Genomic DNA, 21,062 nt, shown 5'->3' with positions numbered 1-21,062 from the left:
TCCCCCCCTCCCTCTCTCTCCTCCTCCAGGAGGTGTTCAAGGCCAGGCTGGATGGGGCCCTGGGAAGGCCAGTCCATTGCCTGACTTAGTGGGTCACAATGGTGTCTGTGGCAGAGAGGTTAGAACACAGTGATCTTTGAGGTCCTTCCAAGCCAGGCCATTCTATGATTCTAACTGCTTACGCTTGCACGGGGCTTTATCTTCACATGTGGATGTTATACACCCTTAAATCTGGTACAATATGGAATATCTAAATTGAACTAGCCTTACCTTCAGAAGCAACTCTACTTTTCTGTGTTTCGTATTGTTCTACTGAAAACTTAACAGTAACTGTTGCCTAACTTTTATCTGAGCATTTCAGAAGGGGAAGAGGAGAAACAGTTTAAATCAGTAAGTCGTGATTCAGGACAGAGAGGTTTCATTTCTAGGTGAGCTGGTCCTCCCTGTAACACTTGATAACTCATTATAAGGCAGTAGCTTGCCTGTAAAACAATGATGATACAATTTCCACTTTTGGTGGGAGGTTCTGTGTTTTCCTCAAAGCTTTTATATCCCGTAAAGAAGCAAGCTATGCATGCACTTGAAAACAGAGAGATTTAAGTTCACATACTGAAAGTGTTATATAAATGTTTATTCATAACATAATTTGCATTGTATGGGTTAGATGTGAAGAAATCTGTTCCAAGAGAAAACAGTTTTTCATTTTTAGGTGTCCCTTTAGTCTAATTGCACTAACTAATACTCATATTATTCTGAGAGTCACTACAGAGTCTACGTCAATTCTTGGCACGTTCCAAAGTGCTAAACTTTTTTTTTTTAAACCACAAATAGCTTTCATAAACAGTAGTGATACAACTTAATCTAAGTGGAAATGACCGACATAAAGAGCAAAGGGAGATTAGACTGCCTCTCAAGAGCTAGGAAATAAAGATACAACAAACAGTGTTAAGAACATTATGAAGCCTGTTATCTAATTCAAATTATTGTGCCCATATTAAAGAAAGTACACAGAATTGTGAGTACTTTCAGAGACCTAAAAAGTAGGAAAGAACTGAGTATGATGACAAAGCTCTTTTCAAGATCTGTTACTGAATTTGCATGGATAAATTACATGAGATATTTTCCTCATCTACCTATCTTTTTCAAAGGTGTAACCTGTAGACTAATGTAGCAGTATTGTCAAGGACTAAAAGTTAACGAGTATAATAATTGTAGCTGTGCAATTGAATTAAAGTATGCTGGAGATTATGGCTGATAACTAATGAAAATTGTGTTGTAGTCCACCACCAAATATCTCACAAAGTTATACTTCAGAGCATAGTCAAAGGCAAAGATAATGTAAATGAGCAATCAATAATACATAATGGTAATGTAAAGGGATGCCTAAACTACATGACACTTAATGAATTGATTAGAGGGATGCAAAGGGCAAACGTGACCTGGATTTTTTCAGAATTTAGGCTTCTACAAGATCTGTGACAGAACAAGCCTGGCTGTGTGGCCGCAAAATGGACACCAAATGCAGTCAATTACTAATACTAGTTGATGTTTAAATGACTAAACTCAATCGCAGATAGCCAAAAGTATGTAGCTGTGTAGCAAGCAGCATGCTAGTAATGGCCATCAGAAAAAAGCAGACACTGGGAATAAACAGTCAATATCCAAACCTCCATTAATATTTGTGAGAAAGAGGAAGACAACTCATCTGAACCATTTCATAAATCTTTTAGCTTGGAGCTTACAAAGTAGCTGAGATTACCCAATCAACTTCTAAATGAAAAACTAAAGCCATCCATGAAATTCATTCTTGAAAAATCACAAGCTATTTGTCTCTGCAGAAATCATATGGAGGAGCTAATAACATAATTGGAGTTACACAATGCAAGTATGACTAGAACTGTAGCCTTAAAATAACATCTACCTTTGAATATTTGGAGTGCTGTTGCAGATGGTAACCGAAAAAAGACCGTAGACTTGACAAAGGTGCTATCAGTTTTAGACTGATTTTCTGAGGAAATGAGGCTCAAAATTCTATTTTTTTTCTAATGCATTTCAATCTGTTGTGCAATTTCAAACTAATGTCAGCATACTAGAAAAGTCTTGAGGATGTTGAACAATTATTTGATTAAAAAAAAATTGTTAGTAGGAGAAAGGTGACCCAGATTTGAGTTCTGTGGAGGGAAATTTGTAATGGGAAGTCAGTAGCTGGCTGATCAGTGTAGATACCAGCTGGTCAACAACCATGCAGAATGGAAGATGGAAACAGACGATACAATTCTACAGAAAACAGAAGTCTTCGTTAATTTGATTGTTGTCAATTTTTTAGTCCTCTGTCTGCACAATATGTAAATCTCAGAGGATGCTGTCTGAAAAAGACAATCTGAGAAAAGAAATTTTTGCTAAAAATAAATGCTGGATTAGAATGTTTTGCTTTGGAGTGGTGTGAAGAATGGCAACATTAAACTATGTACTGGTGAGACCTGTCCGCTTTAAGAATTCATATAACCATGAAAGCAAACATAGGTATTTCAAGTCTAGAAACAATGATAGCTTTCCACAAAATCACCATGCAGATACTAGGAGGTTGTAATAGATGGTTGATTTAAAAAAATTTTTTTTGATATTGCACATGTAGACTTGGGTATCAAACAGTGGCACTGACTTCTCTCAGATATCCACTACATTAAAACAAAAGCAAAGGACATCAGTATAAGCACTCAAAGTATCAAATGTATTCATCAAAATGCAGCTGGTAATGTTTTCATTTCTAAACTTTACACTTTAATGTTCTTATTCAAATATTTTGTTATAAAATTATGTTGCCTAAAACTGCAACAGGAACCAGAAATCCTATTTTACTACTATTTAATTTTTCCTTTGTTCCAGTTTGGAATGAAACCTGGAAATTTCAAAATGCTAAATGATCAAAATACCTTAAAGCAACTGAATCATCCTTGAACATTCTGAAGCACTACTTTCAATTTTAATTTTCAATTTTCAATTTTCAATTATGTTCAATTATGTTCAATTTATATGTATATGCTTATATTTGAAATGAAAAGCTATGGTAAAAGATATACTCACTTTCAGAATGAAAAATTGAAGATGTTAAAAACATAAATATGACTCTTCAATAGTTGGACTTTTTATTATCTTCAAAACTATATTTCTGGATAAACAAACATGATTTTATCACACTCTTCCATTTTAAAGAAAGAGAAAATTTTCTGCTAATTATTTATTTAATCAAGTGTTCCCAAGTAACTTTAGTAATAATACACAACTGAGTCCACAGGAGGTGGATGCACTGTCCTTAATGGCTATATGAGAGCTACATTTCCAGTTCAGCTGAGAACAGTTGGTAAAAAAAAATCTCTCTTTTCTCTGTGATTCCTTCCACTTGGATGCATATAAAGTATTAATCTGGCTTGAATGGACAAAAAAGAATTATTATTTTATTTCAATCTACTGCAGACAGGCTGTACTGTTAAAATTAATGGCAGTACCAATATCTGCTTTTTAAGAGAAAACTAATGGTTTTGGTTATTGTACCTGGTGGGGAAACCGACTGGCTAACACAGACTGAACAAGCTCAGGTGATGAGCTGGAACGGTACATACAGAAAAGGAATGAGAGCAGAAGGGTGGGAGGCAGCGGCGCTGACAGGTGGGACACCAGTGGTGGTGACAGCAGAGCAGCTGGCGCCTTGCTCACACATCTCCAGATGATCTATGGACCGTGGTAGGCCTCACTATACATCCAGTTTGTGCCTTAGCCAAATTCTTTGGGGTGTCCTTCCTGCTTATCCCTGCTTATCCCTGTGGTGTCAATGTCACCACAGAGTTGCAGTGCTGGAAAAACAGTGTGTGCATGCTGCTTTATGATTAGATGTAGTATTTAAGGTGTTAGCATTAATATTAGTATAGGATTAGTATCATTTTTTCCCTAAGGAAAAATACAAACACACATAAAAACTGGCATCAACAAGCACCCTGCTGCTATTCTCAGTGTAGCTTGCTGTTCCACACAGTGAAGGATGTTTTTGTTCAGCTTTAAGGTTTTGCTTTTTTGTTTGGTTTGTTGGTTGGTTTGTTTTTCACTACAGACTTGTGTACCAGAAAAAAAGACCCCCAAATCCTGCCAACTGGCACAACTTATTTATCAGACACAGAACTCTGTGATTTCTACAAACTGTTCAAAATGAACTAGGCAATGGCAGCAGTAAGCTATGGGCTGGTGAGACCTGTCTTCTTCCAAGAACTTATTCAGTCCAACCAATGTTAATAATCTTACTTGCAGTTTCTATTGAGTTATATAATTAGATTCTCCTCAATACTTTTCCAATGCCCAGAAGTGTTTAAATGATAAGATAAAAGATGTAATTCCATCAGAATGGGAAGTACTGATATGCCTGTAAATTGTGAGATTGGATTTTAACACTGTGTGTCCCAGCTACCATCATTTCACACCGCTGTATGATAATTATTAAAAATAAATAAATAAAAAATATTGGAGATAAAGAGCTAAGTAACCTGGGGAGAGAAAGAAAAATCAGTCTTAGATGGTTGGCTGCTGACGACTAACTCACAAGGGCACCTGACTACCAAGTGAAATATATATACTTTCTTCACTAAAAAAACCCCACATTTTGTAGATTGTCCTGTTCTATGTATCATTAAGCTTCATAAATCTGATCAACAAGGCTGCTTCAAAATGCATTAATTGAAAATGAAAGGCATTATGGTATTCAAAGTTGGTAGTCTCTACTACAAGTAAGCCCAAAATTGAAGGACTGAAAGAGTGTAATTGTGCAATCTCAGCCTTGGTTCATTTCTTCTACACCTTTAATCCCTTCTCCCCACCTATTAAAAGTAGTCCTTGTCTTGGAAAATTTAGCTGGGGATGTCTAGGCAGACCTGGGTAGATGTGCACATGTTTCCTATACAACTGATTATGCATAGGACAAAGCACAACATTGATTATGATTCTAAAGCAGACCAATTCATAGACCAAAAACACACTGTCGAAAGCAAAGACTCTATCTTCCTTTATCTTTGTAGCACAGTTAGGATCCAATCTTTATTAGTTTACTAGAGACTGCCACAATTTAATAAACATTATACCTATGTGATTAACAGTCATAAATATAGAAAACTATACTAAATACTTCATTTCTATGCAGGAATCTATTTATGTACATGCTTCACTTTACCCACATACAGAGTTTCAACATTTTTGTGATTGAATTTAACACCCATGGAGTAGAATATATGTGAGAAACAGAGAGTTTATTGAGAAAGGTGCCATTTTTTTATCACGTTTCAGAGTAAAATTGGCATTAGAGATGAGTAATTCAGACAACTGCTGAGAGCCTCGTACAGCACAGTAACTCATGTGTTAGTCTGCTACTTCCTTCAAGCAATAAGAACAGAGGTGGGAGGCAACACATGGTACAAACTCCACTGCAAAACCTAGGATCCCACAAATTTGGAGGTCAGAACAGTGGAGATCTTTCTTCTCTCATTAGCTGAGCAACAGATGTGATGCTAGGCTTTATGCAGAGTTGATGATTAACGTTGTCTGTAAGTCCATTGCAAAATTTTTATTATTTAGAGAATAAGCTCTGAGAATATTACCCTCAAACACATTTGCTGAAAATTCAGGACAAAATGAAAAGAGCAGGGTACTGTTTTTAAAGTCCCTCTTTCTGAAACTAGTTGCAAATAGGTAACTGGAGGTACTTTTAAGTCCTTCCTTGATCTTGCTGATTTGTAGATTTTAGATCATTTCCTTAGGAACAAGATTTGACTGGTCAGGTAGTGATATTTTTTAACAGAAAGTACAGAACTCTTTCATCTCAAAAGTGAAAAAAAACCAAAAAAACAGTAAAAAGTCCGTTCCCCAAAATTAACTTTAAAAATGTACAGAGAAACTCTTAGGATTCTCTCTCTTCTGCTTTCCAATCTCCCCTCTATTCTATTCCATCTCAAGTTTTTTGGTTTTTTTTGTTGTTTTTTTTTTTAATAAATCTTTCAGTCTTATTAACAGTCACAGAGCTAAAAGTAATGTGTTCAAACTAGGTTTTACAATTATTTATCAGCCTTCTGCCTATCTGTAGGGTCTTCATGGCATGTAGTAACTTAAAAGTTCTCACTGAAATTCTTATGAACATTTTTGTATTCTGCTGATTGATATTTCATTGAGAGTATTCATATAAATACTAATAAGCACATTTGGCAGTGTTTTTAGGACTGAGAATGCTATGAAGGCAGTGAAGGTTTGGCCAGTCTTCCTTGATCCCACATATGAAGACCATTAGGTGTTACATTTGGAATGTGTTCCAGTATTCCTTTTTTAGTTAACACCCGTATTTCTTTTTAGTGTCATCTGCAAAGTAGTGGTATATTTACGTAAAGCCACAAATTCCTTATGCTTTTACATATGTCAAAAACAAAAAAGCATTTAATTTCTAGGAAAATCAAGAAGTAGTATAAAAGCATAGATTACCTGTCTTCGAAGGTCTCGCGTTTTCTTGGTCATCTTGTCAATAGCAATGTTGAGTGGGTCCCCCTTCTCTTTCCTTCCAGTCTGTTAAAAATCAAATATTGGAATTAAAGAATAACACTTCACAATTCACATACTGTTAACTGATATAGTTAAAGCTAATTTAAACAAACAAAAAAAAAAAAACATTTCTTTTTTGTTAGCTTCCAATTAAGGCGTTATTTTCAACACAATGTTTTAAACGTGTTTATGTGTGTGGGGCACAGCAGATTATTTTAAAACAAACCTAAAATGAAAAAAGAAGAAAGATTAAGGTGACTCACTGGAGGGTTTAGAACTTTTCCAACAATAAATTATGTGCATATATTATAGCCCATGCTCCAAATATCTGCAAGACCTTTCACTATAAAGCAAACGTTAAGAGCTTCTAATCTCTATCCTGCTAGGCACTGGGAATGTTAAACATGATAATAAGCAGAAACACAGCTTGAGGACAGAAGGAAAACGGTCCTTATGATTGTAACAGGAATCATATTGGCAGACATTAGGTGCAATTGAAAGAAAACTTCCACTTAAAACATTTTCCTGCAGGAAGTCTCAAAGCAAAGATCCTTACAAAGAAAGATGAAAGGGGGGAGGGGAGGAAGGAAGGATACCTTTCTGTGGCTACAATACACTGAAAGATACATATTCTTCTAGGTTCCATGGCACAGAGAGCATTAAGTGACTTTTTCAGCTGTATTACCTTTCTCTTAAGAGAACACTGCTTCTCTCAAGATTTGTCACATCCTGCATCACATTGAACTCTGCTTGATAGTTTTTCATCAAGAACCAAAACGATCTTCCTTTCTTTCTAGCAGAACTCTTTTATTCTCAACACTGTTTTCAAATGCTCCTATTTAGAATTGTTCCTTGCATATAGTTAAGAGCAGTTTTCTATTTCCCACTGAGCCTAATAGAATGTGTCTCCAGAACCTGTTGAGAAACTCACTTTTGGGGTGGGATGAGTATTAAATATACCCTTTTAATAATGATCTCTTGCATGTCCAGTGTTGTGTTATCAGCCCTACATGGCCACATAGGCAATCCAATCCATTCTTCTCCTTTAAGCAGAGGGAATGCCTGCTTTCCATTATTATCCGTCATTCTAATTATGATATCATGACAATGCCTTTAATCATCATTTAGAAATCTGTAAAACGGTTGGACTGGATGATCTTTTAGGTCTTTTCCAACCTTGGTGATTCTATGATTCTATGATTCTATGAAAACCTATTTTCTTTATTTAGAAATTAAAACATAATGACATCAACTGCCACAATAATTTAATACAAAATGTAAGTTTATCTCTTATGTTTCTAAAAAGAATCCATTACAAATTCCAGATTTAATCATACAAATCAGAAAATTTGGTGTTTTACAAAAGGAGGCACCTCTATAACTACAGTCAGTTTCATCTTGTTCATCTCACATTCATTCTTTGGTTGAGTTTTGCTGGTCCCCAGCTAAAGAACCATGGTTCTTTAGCCATAGCCATTATGGCTCATGCTTTTATTTTCAGACAACCTGTATTCAACCCCTGCTAGCTTCTCTGAAATGGGTCTGCCAGATGAGCTGGTCTCAGCCAGGTTCCTGGTCTATTAGACTACAAAGATTCCCAGAAGATTTTCGATTACTCCAGCTTTGTGCTGTGTGCTAGCTGCCTCAAGTATCCTTGGTGACATTAGCATTTTGGGATGCATTATTTTTCCAGTCAAATAATGAAATTTCTGTTATATCATTTAAATTCTTCTCTTGTTTCTCCTTATTTGGTGCAAACTGCAGTGAATATTAACACAATGTGAACAATTAGAAAACATCATGACACTGAAGCCTACATTGAGATGGTATTTTAGTGCTCTCAACCAAGAGAACTAGTTAGCAGTGATTTCGTGCAGGGCAGATCTGCTGTGCATTCACCACTGATGTGAAATCAAGCACGTAACCCTTGGCACTATTATAAGGGGCCGTAACAGTGTCCAAAATACTAACCCAGGACTTCCTCCAAAGTAGTCAGTGAGAGAATACAGAAACACTAAATAAATCAGGCACCTGATAAAGTGCACAGCTTAGGAGCAAGAGCTCCTGACATTCCCTAAATGATCATTGGAGGAAAGTAGAAATTCTCAGATTGACTTAAATGGCATTGGCACAGGCTTCCAAGTTAAGTGTTGGTGTCACCATCCGTGGAGGTGTTCCAGAACCATGGAGATGTGGCACTGAGGCACATGGTCAGTGGGCATGGTAGGGATGAGTTGATTGTTGGACTTGATGAGCTTACTGCTCTTTTCCAACCTATTTGAATCTGTAATTCTATGAGAAGTTTGATTTATGCTCCTAACTTGAATATTTGACATTGCTCTTTAGACGAACGACTGTTCTGTGAGGATAGATCCATGGTAGCCTGTATCTAGTGTTTCTCTTAAACCTCTTTTCAATTTTTTGTTGCACCTTTTTAGTCTATTTTTAAATTATATAAAGAGTGGCTCTTAAGATACATCCTATGGAGATACCCAAGACAACTGGGAGCCCTTCTGTGACCCTTAGGCCACACAACACAAACTAGTAATGTCCATATGGCCAACCTCTTCTCTCAAAACAGCAAAAAGTCTCACCTATACTGCTTACAGGAAAAGTCCTTTGTGCAGTGGTCTAATCATGCTCTACGTGTTATCTGAGATGCTAAATGGCATAAACTGATTTGTGCTGGAGAACAAGCAATCAAACCATGAGGACGGAGACCTGACTGAGCTCTCTCTATGGCAATACTTTATCAACACATAGGAGTGCAGATGAAATCCTAGAGACACTTTTCATGTCTTGAAGTTTCTCACTATCCAGGAATTTTAAGTGTTCTTCACCTTTTATGTGTGAAATGGCTTCTGCCTTTAAATCTGGATAGAAAAGCCCTTATTCACTGTACAATTTCAAAGGAAGATAATTTTGTTTCGTAAATCACATTATTGTAAAATAAATAGCATGGCATGTGATGTTACATAGCTTCAGGCAGGTCTGTCAAACACCATCTGCTCTGCACTGAAAATATAAGTTTATTAAAGTTTATTTATTTAAGTTGTTAAATACTGTTATATTAAAGTTGCTCGCTGATAAATTTTTGGTCTCCACTCCTAGCAGGGATATAAAGGAATTTATCAGTTTCCTGTGTTTCTGATAAACCATAAAGATTATTATTGAGACTGACAGCATTTCTGTGTTAATTTTTTTCTGCACAGGGAAGAAAGATACTTCGGAAATGGGATACAAGGGATGTAAAATCTGCTCCTGAATTGAGTTAAAAGCAGAATAAGCAGAAATGCATAGAAACTTTGGAATGTCAAAAAATTGGCATTCAGAGTTCCTTTGAACACAATTACCTCTATTTATGGTAGTTTCCATGGGTTCTCAACTATGGGCTGTGCCAACCACAAGTGGATATTGCATTGCAGCTCTCCCCAAGTTATGCAGTCCCCTTTCCAGATCAGCCAATATAAGAAGCAACCCCCAAATACATTTTTCAAGTACTTTTAAACCCGCTCTGAGAAGCTGAACAGCTTTTCAATATAACCAATCTACAGTTACTGAGTACCTGAAGAAATCTAGTTACTATCATTTCCTTCTGGTAACTGCCTACTGTCACCACCACTGCCAACCAGAGACAGTCTAGGGACAAAGCAGTTTCCATGAGACACAGTCAACTCTGGAAGAGAATGCTTCACACTGGAACTGTGTTTTCACCTTTGAATAATTCCAAAGAAAACCAAGAAAATCACAAATGTGACATTTCAGCATATGAAACAGATAAGATAGCTGCTACCATTCTTTTTATAAAGAGAGCTAATGGATATGCTTTCATATGCTTTTACTAAAAAATTCTGTCATCATGTGCACAGTCATGTGAAATGGAAATCCATTATTAGGAGTACATTATTAATTTATTTTACAATCAACACAGATGAACATGTCTGACAATTGTAACCTGTTAAAGACAGGAAAAAATTGCCAAGAAATAGACAAAAACATAGCAATTGCAGGCCCACAGCATAATATAACAAATAAAAAGCTACATGCATAACTACCAAATGAGAGATGTTAGAGAAATACTTGCTCTGTTCCTTTAAAATGCATAATTTAGAAGGTCAGTCTTTGAATTTATCACAAATAATAATAATAATAATAAAAACCTTAAATGATGTCAGATGTTATGGGATGATTGTTTTCACACATTCCCTTGTCTTTTTTGCTGCTTTATATATAAGCCCAATGCCTGGGCTACCTCAATCTCCTAGCATATTATATGGTCCATGTCCAAGACACCCTTATTGCCATTTATCGAGTAATTTAGCCTCCAGGAGACAGGTGGAAAGATTATCTATTGATCCAAGAGCTACCAAACCTTGATATACTCTTATATTTTCATCATCCCCTCGGTAAATGGTTCAATTTTTTACAGTTTATTCAAAACTTCAATATCACAATGTTTTATTAAGGTGTAAACTGCTGCTCAAAAATATATCTGTCCTAATATTTTATTTTAAATGTTGAACAACATCACTCTTTAAAAACTATGCTCATGTTCAGTAGTCCTTCTAAAGGTGATGAAGAAACGCTTACCAGGAAGAAGAAAAACACTTTGAACAACAGACATAAGCTGCCTTGGTGCTTTTAAGCAGACAGCTAGGTTTAAGAACACCAACACAGTCTCTTTCTGTCAGGTTAAGAAGACTAATTTCAGGTCAGGAAAAGGCTAAGCCATATATCCCAGCAGAGGTGAGTAGAGGTTAAATTTCACTGAAAGTTGAAAACCTTTGCTATTAGCTAGGGATTTGGGTCAGGATGACATATTTTAGGAAAGTTGTGTGGTCCCTCTATGGATGAACTGAACAAGACATCTTAGAATACATACATATACATACATTTTTTTTCAAATTGGTACGGTGAGAAAAGCTCTTAGGAACCTGGTGTGAATGTGAATCACTGTTTGACACAGCTCAATTATTTTATCCAGTCTTTATATCCATCAATTATATTTTTTTCTTTTTAGCACTTAGTCTAAGTAACTAGATGGGAGGTTCTGCAATTACCCGTTTTCCATATTCATTTTTTCCTAGAGGATCACCCGACATAGAATTAAATGTTATGTGTTTCCTTTTGTTCTTAATAATTCCCTTTTTTTCTTGTGGGGGAGGTGTGGAGGGAGAATAATTTTGCATAAATGGGAGAAAATGTTGCCTAGAAATTCTTCCTTTGCTCAGGTATTTTGACTACTGCTTATGCAATAGCAGTTGCAAAGGAGCAAGGTTTGGATTCCACAGAGAAAGGATAAGACAAACAGATCCCACTATGTATATTATCTTGCCACTTTGCAATAAAACACTGAATTACAGTCTTTCTTCAGGGCACTTCCACAGTACTACCCAGTTCTACGATATCATTCATTAACCTGCTCTTAAATGTAAGTTATGGACAAAAAGTTTTCCCTAAATGAAACAATTGCTTCCAGCAGTTTTTAATTACTTTGTGAAATTCTGACCAGATCACAGTGAGTGTAATAGGTTCCAACACAGCATAAAGGATCATAACTATGCAGAAAACTGAGTAAGCCACTTCCCTGCAACCCCAGATAGTAAATAAATGCAACAGAACTTGAGCCGAACACCTCAGGTGAACAAACACTGGCATTCACCTGGATCCAAACAAGCTTCATCTAGATCTGCACACAGTTAAAAATAAATAAATAACCCCAATTGAATATGTACAGGGATGAAGAAGAGTGTCTCTTTCTATTTTATCTATATTTTCATGCAGTCCTCATCATCACAATATCCAAATACCTCAAGGCTGAGCTGGTGAACTCAGCAGTGTGCTTAATACTAGCCATGTGGTTTGCTCTTCTTTTTATGCTCTCACTAGATGAAGAACTTACGTGGAATATTTTAATTTGGTTGTTTTGTGGGTATTGATTTGTTCATTTTGCACAATTCACTACTGCAACTATTTCTTGTTTTATGGTCAAGGATTTTCAGAAATGTTATAAATGACAGCAATTTGATTTGAAAGACCTGTTAGGATTAGAACTGGATCAGACAAGGAATAAAAAGTGCAGAGTTTTGCATTTGGGCTGGAGGAATCCCAGGCATCCATACAGACTGGAAGGAGCGGTCTTTGAGAGCAGCCCTGTGGAGAAGGACCAGGGGGTCTTGATAGATGAAAAACTTAACATGAGTCAGCAGTGTGCTCTTGCAGCTGGGGAGGCAAACAGACTCCATCAGAAGAGGGGTGGCAAGCAGGGACAGGGAGGTGGTTGTCCTCCTCTACTCTGCTCTTTTGAGACCCCATCTGGAATACTGAGTTGAAGTGTGGAGCCCCCAGTACAAAAAAGACAGGGAGCTGTTGGAGGGGATCCAGAGGAGGGCCACGAAGATGATCAGAGGACTGGAGCATCTCCCCTATGAAGACAGGCTGATTCGATCCAAAATCGAATTTTACAGCATCATATGGTATCAAAATTGTAGAAAAGGCAATGGGTAATGAAACCAAAGGAATGATATTGGAGGAGCCAAGATTGATAAACTGAGATAGCCTTTTTGAAACATCCTGAAGCAATCTCTCCAAAACATGCAGAATATTATCTATATCACTGCAAATGCAACTGGTACAAGTCTTAGCGTGCTATCCTCTCATTCTTGTTTGAAGGGGAGTGACTTTGTAACAAATTGATTCACAGTATATTTCTTTTAGTTAAATAACGTCTTTTCCTTTGCAAAGGAATGGATTCTTTGAGCATCAGAGAATCTGAAAAGGAAAACATCAGGTTTGTCATAGAATAAATTGCATTCTTTACGCAAATTTATGCTATTACAGTTAAATTCATACTAAAAAGTAGGAGAGAGCAGAAATGTAGTTGGTATAAACTATTATAAAACCATCAGTTCCAATGATATCACACCAATTTAAATGAGCTGAAAATCTCCTCACTCATCAATTAAATGAAACCTTGCAGATGCTTCCATTTAGAAGGTCAAAACAGTTTACATGAGAAATTTGAACTGTTCTAATTTCTTTGCAGACATCCACTTGCAAAGGGTCCGTCAATTTCCCCATTTAACCATCAACTGCTTTCCAGCTGTAAATTACCATCTGTTTTTAATTCACTTCTGGGTGGTTTCTTATCACCTAAAGTAACTGGAAGAAAAGGAGGTAGCATACATTTCGTCCTTCCCTTCAGATATAGAGGTCCATAGTGAAGAGCTATGCAAATTAAATGTCAAAATGTCAACTTTACTACAAGCTCTGAGAAAAGGCTGCAAACAGACTTTCTTTTTTCTTACTCTGTTTGAGGAAAGGATTTCATTCAAGACAACATTGGACCATGGCTTTGCAGTGTACATTTTAATGCATTTTTTTTCAGTGCAGACACATTTTAGACACCTCTGAGAAATGATGTGACTATTGGGAGGACCTCAGAGTTCACAGTATTTAGAGGCATTCAAAAATGTTGCCTTTTTTTTTTTTCATGAACATACTGAAGTTCCAACTACACCTTTCTATTTACATCAGAATTTTTATTAATGGCATAGAACTGGGTATTACAGAGCCTCAGAGTTCAAAGCCCTCAAATCTGGTCTTTCTTTAAGAGGCACAGAACTAGCTTAACTTTACTTACAATTATTTGAATTTCAAATATCACTGAAAAATAGGATTTAAACAAGTTGGTTGCCTCTGTCACTATCTAAAGGATTTTCTTATAAGAGGTGTATTGGGTGTTGCATCTGCATTTCTTTCTTTTTAATTGTGTCATGCTTACACTGCTTGGATGATCCATGAGAAAACAAGGTCTTGTTTATATCCTATCAAAAGTGTGTTCAGCAACGTATGCAACTAGAAGCCAATGTGAGAAGAAAAGTCTATGTGAGAAGAAAATAAATATTTGTACTTAGAGAATTAAATGCTTTTTCAAGCTTACTGTTACTTTCTTTGCCCTTATTGTGAGTTCCCTCCAGACCTTTTCTTTTTTCCCCATTTATCTGCCAATCTGTTCTGAATGGTTTCAATTAAAGTCTCCATCAAAACAATATTTGAAATTATTTGGGCTGAAGTTTCGTGCATCCCCTGTAGCCACTAATGCTTTCCAGATCTGACACCCTACTTGGCAGTACTGTGCAGTCTATATGATACCAGGTTAATGCACATGTCAGGCTTTCTCAGGACAGTGATTGCGTGTCTGACAGCACATTCTTTCACCTCCAGCAAAAACCTCACCTGCAAGCAAGTGATGTGCTTGAGATTTAATCGGACATATGTTATAAATTTACCTTCTGTTTTCAAATAGTGGATATTTCCCAGGAAAAGCAAGGGAAAGGAAAGAACTTAGATCTGACTATGGTAATTAATTGGTCAACTTGAGTACTGGATCCTTTGTGTCCACAAAAAAACAACACCATAACCACAAGATGCAGAACACCATAACATGAGACACTAGTGTTAAAATAAAACAAACAAGCAAACAAATCAAAACCACAACAAAGTAACACAGAAATAAACAATTTGGATCTGTTTAAACTCCAAACAGAGATATTCAAAAGAAGGCAAGCTCAACGGACCAACTCTTTCTATTTTTACGAGGCAAAGCTGAGCCTATTCCTGTCACATCCTCAGATCAATGTGCTAAGTGATATCCATTCAAATTATGTGTCAGTTTAATCAGAGGAAGTGAAACACAATTACAGAGCATTAGTGTAAAAGCCTGCACAAAATAACAGAATGTTCATGTGGGATATCTGAAGCAAAAGTCTGTTGAAAACAAATCTGTGACATTTTCATCAACAGTTTTTATCAAACTGTTTTTTACAGAAAAACACACCAAACAACACCTTTGTAAATGCTATTACAAACTAATTAGGCATAAGATAATGCTTTGAATCTACGAGGTGATTAGAGTCCTTATTTCTCCTTTTTGATTTCGGATTTTTTTCAGCACTTGTTCTGTTCTTAGGGAAAAACAAACAAACAAACAAAACAACACTAAATGCAGAAATGTAAAGTCCTTTCCTGAAGGGATAACTGGTGCATTTATAAAATCTCTCCATGCTCTCTCTCAAGTCATAATGAGTTTTAGCATTATTTCCAAAGATTGAATCTGGATGTGGCTCTGGGCAGCCTGCTCTAGTGGTTGGCATGGTAGGAGGGTTGAAACTAGATGATCTTTGAGGTCCTTTGCAACCCAGGCTATTCTGTGATTCTGTGATTGAAACATTCACTAATCCTAGCTACTCCAAATTTCCTTGAATGTAAGCTGCATTTATAGAATCTTCAAATAGATGGTGGATTACATGGATGAAATGGGAACAAAGGAGAGAAGGGACTCCTCCCCTTGAAGGCAGAGATGCAAGGCTATGGACATGAAAGGGCAGACAAACCCGCCCCTGATGCCTTGCCTTAAGTCCCCAGGTAGAATATGCTGCTATGGTCCTGTGGTCCCTCTGACACTTTCACCCCAAGAAGCACCACAGCTCAGGCCAAAATGTGCATTCAGTGTAAAAGAAATAGAATTTGTGAATCTCCAAAACAGGAAATCAGGCCTCTCATTTCTCAGATGATAACTCAGTTATTAAATAAAATACAAGAGGAAGAATAATGACATTGTGCTTTAGATACAAAGGAATCTTACATAATCTTTTCAAAACAATAACTATATATAAATGTCTACAGCACAAAGGGTGAGCACGAGCCCTGCATTAGAAAAGGCCTCCTCCTTCCAGCTCCCTTTTTAAGTTTCAGAAAGCTGGGGTCTTGGACTCTACTCAGCACATTTAATCTCTTGGTTTGACATGAATTTTCTTTTCTTCAACGATAGCAATGTATAATGTTTGTCCTGGTACCCCTGCATTAAAAAACACCTTAAATGTTCATGTTGTAATTCCCAGTTCATAGATGCTGAGGCATTTTGTTGCATTTGGTCCTTCATCTTCTTTGAGACAGTAATTAATTTGATCATCCCTACCTGGTCTACAGGGTAATTGAATGGCTGGCTCAGCTCAGCCACACAAATGCCTCCAAAAGAGTTACTTGTGTGAATGTGCAATGTGATAGGTTCATTCTTGTGATGTTAATAATGATGACATTGAAGCTGTTAAGCTAAGTGACACTGCAGCCTATCTCACTGCTAATGGAAATGGAGGAAATTAGAGGAGTATGCTGCATTCAAAACTGCTGTACAATTTATTTTCTGGCAGTCCTCTGAAAATAGTTGAAAAAAAAAAAAAAAAAAAGAGAATGTTAATCTTATTTTTAAAAATTACTTGAAACATCTCAATTTTCTGGAACAGCTGAAATACCCGAACTATCACAAAAGGGGTTAAAAGTAAGATAGTTCTTTTGGTAGGCTGCCACCAAGACTTCTTGTAGGAAATGAAGTGTAAAAAATTTTAAAGAATGTTAAGTGAAATCAGAGCAGACTGAAACCTGTGGTTCTAATGCAAGACCTGAAATAACTTTGAAATAGATGCTAGCTGGCATCTTCTCTGTTCTGATGTTCATAAATGAAACTGAATGAGCCTTCAAAGGTGCCAATGGGAGTGTAGCTGTCCAAAGCACATCAAAACATGCTTGGATTTAGTTTATCAGCCCCAAAGTTATTTATACCCTGCTATAATATTTATATCGCTTTGAAAATTCATCCAGTGAGACAGATGTGATGGACTGGGTGATCTTAGTGGCATTTTCCAACCTTAACAATTTTATGTTATCAAAAGAGTTGAAGGTCTACGGAATTTAAAATCTTAAATTATCTTGCATGTGCCTTCACAACCAATTAGCATTAATTTCTTTTGAGGTGAGCTACCAAACTGGAGTTGATTCATTGCAGGAAATTTTGTACTGGGGGACACAGCATGACTTGCACCAAGACTTGCATATGTGGTAGCTCAGAATGTTATCCACAGCTGTTTAGAATACCTTCTAATGGCATACACATTTAGGAACTAATTGCAAGTGATGGAAGTGACAACTGACCTCTATATCTGGTTTTCCTCTTTATATCCTAAGTATCATAATTGCGATGTTTAAAATGAAACCTTTCTTTAATGTATATAAGTATATATATATAGATAGATATCAAGGATGTAAAATAGTAATGAAATAATAATTTGGTTTTGAAGTGACTTAAATAGAAATTTCAGTAGTAATATAACAAAGAATTTCACACTCCCTATTTATTTCCCTACTGTTCTGTGCAATACCTTATAATTTCCTTGATATTAGTGACAGGGTTAGAATCTAATAAACATTTCCTTTAAAATCTACAGCTTCAATAAAACAACTATTACAGTAATTCTGTATGTTACAAAAGCTGATGATGTACACCAACAAGAAAGCAACTGAACCCAGTCTTTGGGAACAAGCCTTTACTTCAGTTTCCCAGTCTAGCTCTGCTTCTAATAGGCATTATTTTAGTATAATATAATAATAATAATATTAATAATAATAATAATATTTAGTATATATTTTAGAAATTTTCTTTAGTATGGCAGCTAGTGTTAAGAGTGAGTCAATTCCATGGTGATCAAATGTCTGCAGAAATTTTAGAAAATAAACCAAAGCCTGGCAGGAGAAGCTCTGTGGCTTTACACACACCATGATGTTTATCACTTCAAACCTACTAAGTAAATTACAGAGAAGAAAGTTACTGTGAATAAATGGGCTGCGCTGTGATAAGTAATTATTTCTAAAGAGTGAAATAGGTAGGAAGTTTCTCATCTTAAAGTAGCACCATAATGCATACTACCTCTCTAGTATAAAAGGGAGCAAGGAGGAAGCACTGGAAAGAAAACTTGATTTTTCTGATGGTCTTTTATGTGGACTAGTGGTTCTGGAACAAACTTAAGGAGTTTCGTGAAATCTCAGGAGATGCCCATTGTATTCTAAATATATTTGGTTAATGCTCCCAGTGTAAGGTATGGATTGAGACTGGAGACATTATCTTGGAGACGAACAGTTTTGGGAATGTTATGGAATGCATCATAGTTAAGAAAAATCTGTAAGTATGCTTTGCAAACACACACTCCCCAACCTTGAAAGCCAGAGGAAAATGGAGGTCATTTAAATAGAAAAGTTACAATCACAGCATGGGTTAGGAAAATATCCTTATGAGGATTTTAAGAGAACAGAGGGGATTCTTGCAACTAATTAATACTAAGATGCTATTTTAACAAGAAGAATTTTTTTTTCTCTTGGATGGTTGTTTTTCTTGGGCAACTGTTATGAAAGATGCAGATATTGAGGAGTAGAAAGAAGACAACCGCAAAGGAATCAAAAACACTTTATCTGAGACAAAAAGTGACATAGGTTGGTTGCAATGAATTCTACATACGAGGTGGCTAAAATACTGCATTTAGGGAAATAACTACATTTACATTACAATATCTGTACATCATAGAAGTGAAATTCAGTCCCAGATCAAAACCAAGAGGTAATGATTAAGAGGGCACTGGTCAGGGTTTAACAGCTGACAAGCACAAATTGCAGTAAGTATTTGTCATTGATTCTTTCTTTCTACAACACATAATCACGGAATGGCCTGGGTTGAAAAGGACCACAATGATCATCTGGTTTCAACCCCTCTGCTGTGTGCAGGGTTGCCAACCACCAGACCAGGCTGCCCAGTGTCACATCCAGCCTGGCCTTGAATGCCTCCAGGTCTGAGGCTTTTGTTGTATTTTGTTCAGGTGAAGAAGATATTCATTCCAAATGATCAGAAATGGTTATTTATAATATTTTATAAGATATTTATAATATTTATATTTTATGATATAAATTTATAATTTATAATTATTGTAATTTTGGATATCTTACATTAAATATCCTATGGATTTTAGAATAGTACTTTGTGAGGGCATGATTCCTGAATACACACAGCCATTTAGTGAGCTGCTCATGAGAAAGAGCAAAAATGTACCTACAGAGTGTAAACTCATTTTTGCCTCAGTCCTGCAACAAATTTTGAGGCTTGACCTTCAGAAGTATTTCACATAGCACTGATGGGTTGACTAGGGTTGGCTTCAGGAATGTGCTTAACAAGTCAGTGTTGCAAAGCACTTTGTAATGATGCAGAACTAGCCTCTATATATATAATGTGAGCTCTTCTCTGCTGAAATATCTGTATATTAATAGCTTGTTCTCTAGGATCAGGAGACGCTACAGGAGAGTGAATCCAACACAATAATTTCAACACAGGACATCGATGCTACCATACTCCCAACCAAGGTATTTTAAGGTGAGGTTAATCTGTATTTTGAGTTAAACAATGGCCAATGCCAAGTGATTTTAGAAACTTCCCCATAAAGTAGCAAAACTATAACTTGCAGTTATAGCCCTGATCAGCATGGACAAGATGGGTAGTGGACAACTCAAGTCCATCACAATCATGTGATATCTTTATAAACATTTTTGATGAACCTGCTTTACTGGCATCATGTGTGTGCAAAAAACAAACAAAGAAAAGGAACTGTCTTCTCCAAATTAATATTTCATGGGCTTCTCTTTCGGCTTCTTAAAAAATATAGATATTATTTTTAAATCTCACTTACAGGCATAATTTTATGAACATAAAAACAGGTAATTACATCCTCGAGAACGAAACTTCGTTTTGTAGATAACTTCCTAAATCAACATCAGAATGTCCATCTATCAACTAATTTAGCTGAAGTGTAGAAATATTGAGATACAGTGCTTTTATTTATTTTCTTTAAAAGAAATGAGGCTTGGAGAATGACTGTCTATGCCAGCATTCACTTTGCCTGATGAAAATCAGATAAGCTTACTATGACAGTCTCTCCTAGTAAAATTTTCTACATCTAATATCATTCTGCTCTCCAAAAGCCAACTTTTTCATATAAGAAACAAATTGTAACAACATGCAGAAGAACGACATGTTGACTCAGAGGGCTATTTCTAATATTCCAAACAACTTCAAATTGTATCAAGAAAATAAGAAAGCTGAATAGCATATATTTATGCCGTTGTGTGTGCATTTGTAGTGCTTTTAGCATTCTACTATATTTTACCTTCATACAACCAAAATAATAATAATAAAAAAAAAAACCACCATGATTTTTTGACTGATATGGTTAATATTTTCAGAGCTAAGAAGGGCAATGACCAGTATTAGGAATTATTTTAAGCATCTTATTTTTCTGTCTCCTCTATTTGTATGCTAACAGATTGTTGAAAGTGCTGAAGCACACACTAGAAAATAAAATATTAATATTACAGCTGTCTGCACAGCTAGTATTTCCCCTTATTTATCCACATGTTATTGTATAACCCTCAATCATGTGATCAAATCCTAATTTTTTCATGATAATTTTCCTAATGTAAATGAGTCTCATTTGTTGCTCAGCTGCTTATATAGCTAAAATACGTTGTTTGCAAAATTAACATAGAAATAAATATCATAGTCTAAAAACTCACTATTTTGATACATTTAGTTTCCTATAAACCAAACCCACAATTTATATAGACTT

General features: G+C 36.1%; 1 protein-coding gene across 2 annotated transcripts in view; it reads right to left on the bottom strand.

Moving 5' to 3' along the window:
• CTNNA2 (catenin alpha 2) overlaps nt 1-21,062 on the bottom strand; it is a 396,255-nt gene that overhangs the window by 102,079 nt on the left and 273,114 nt on the right. For both annotated transcript variants that reach the window (XM_042812772.1, XM_042812773.1), the window contains one exon: nt 6,508-6,588. In XM_042812772.1, coding sequence (XP_042668706.1) covers nt 6,508-6,588 — 81 coding nt within the window. The remainder of the gene's footprint in view (nt 1-6,507; nt 6,589-21,062) is intronic.

The sequence above is a fragment of the Centrocercus urophasianus genome, unplaced genomic scaffold (genome assembly GCF_019232065.1).
Source record: "Centrocercus urophasianus isolate 14NV4802_14NV808 unplaced genomic scaffold, USGS_Curo_1.0 seq_13, whole genome shotgun sequence".
Taxonomy (NCBI): domain Eukaryota; kingdom Metazoa; phylum Chordata; class Aves; order Galliformes; family Phasianidae; genus Centrocercus; species Centrocercus urophasianus.
The sequence above is the reverse complement of the archived record's forward strand: the minus strand, read 5'-3'. Positions and strand labels throughout refer to the sequence as shown.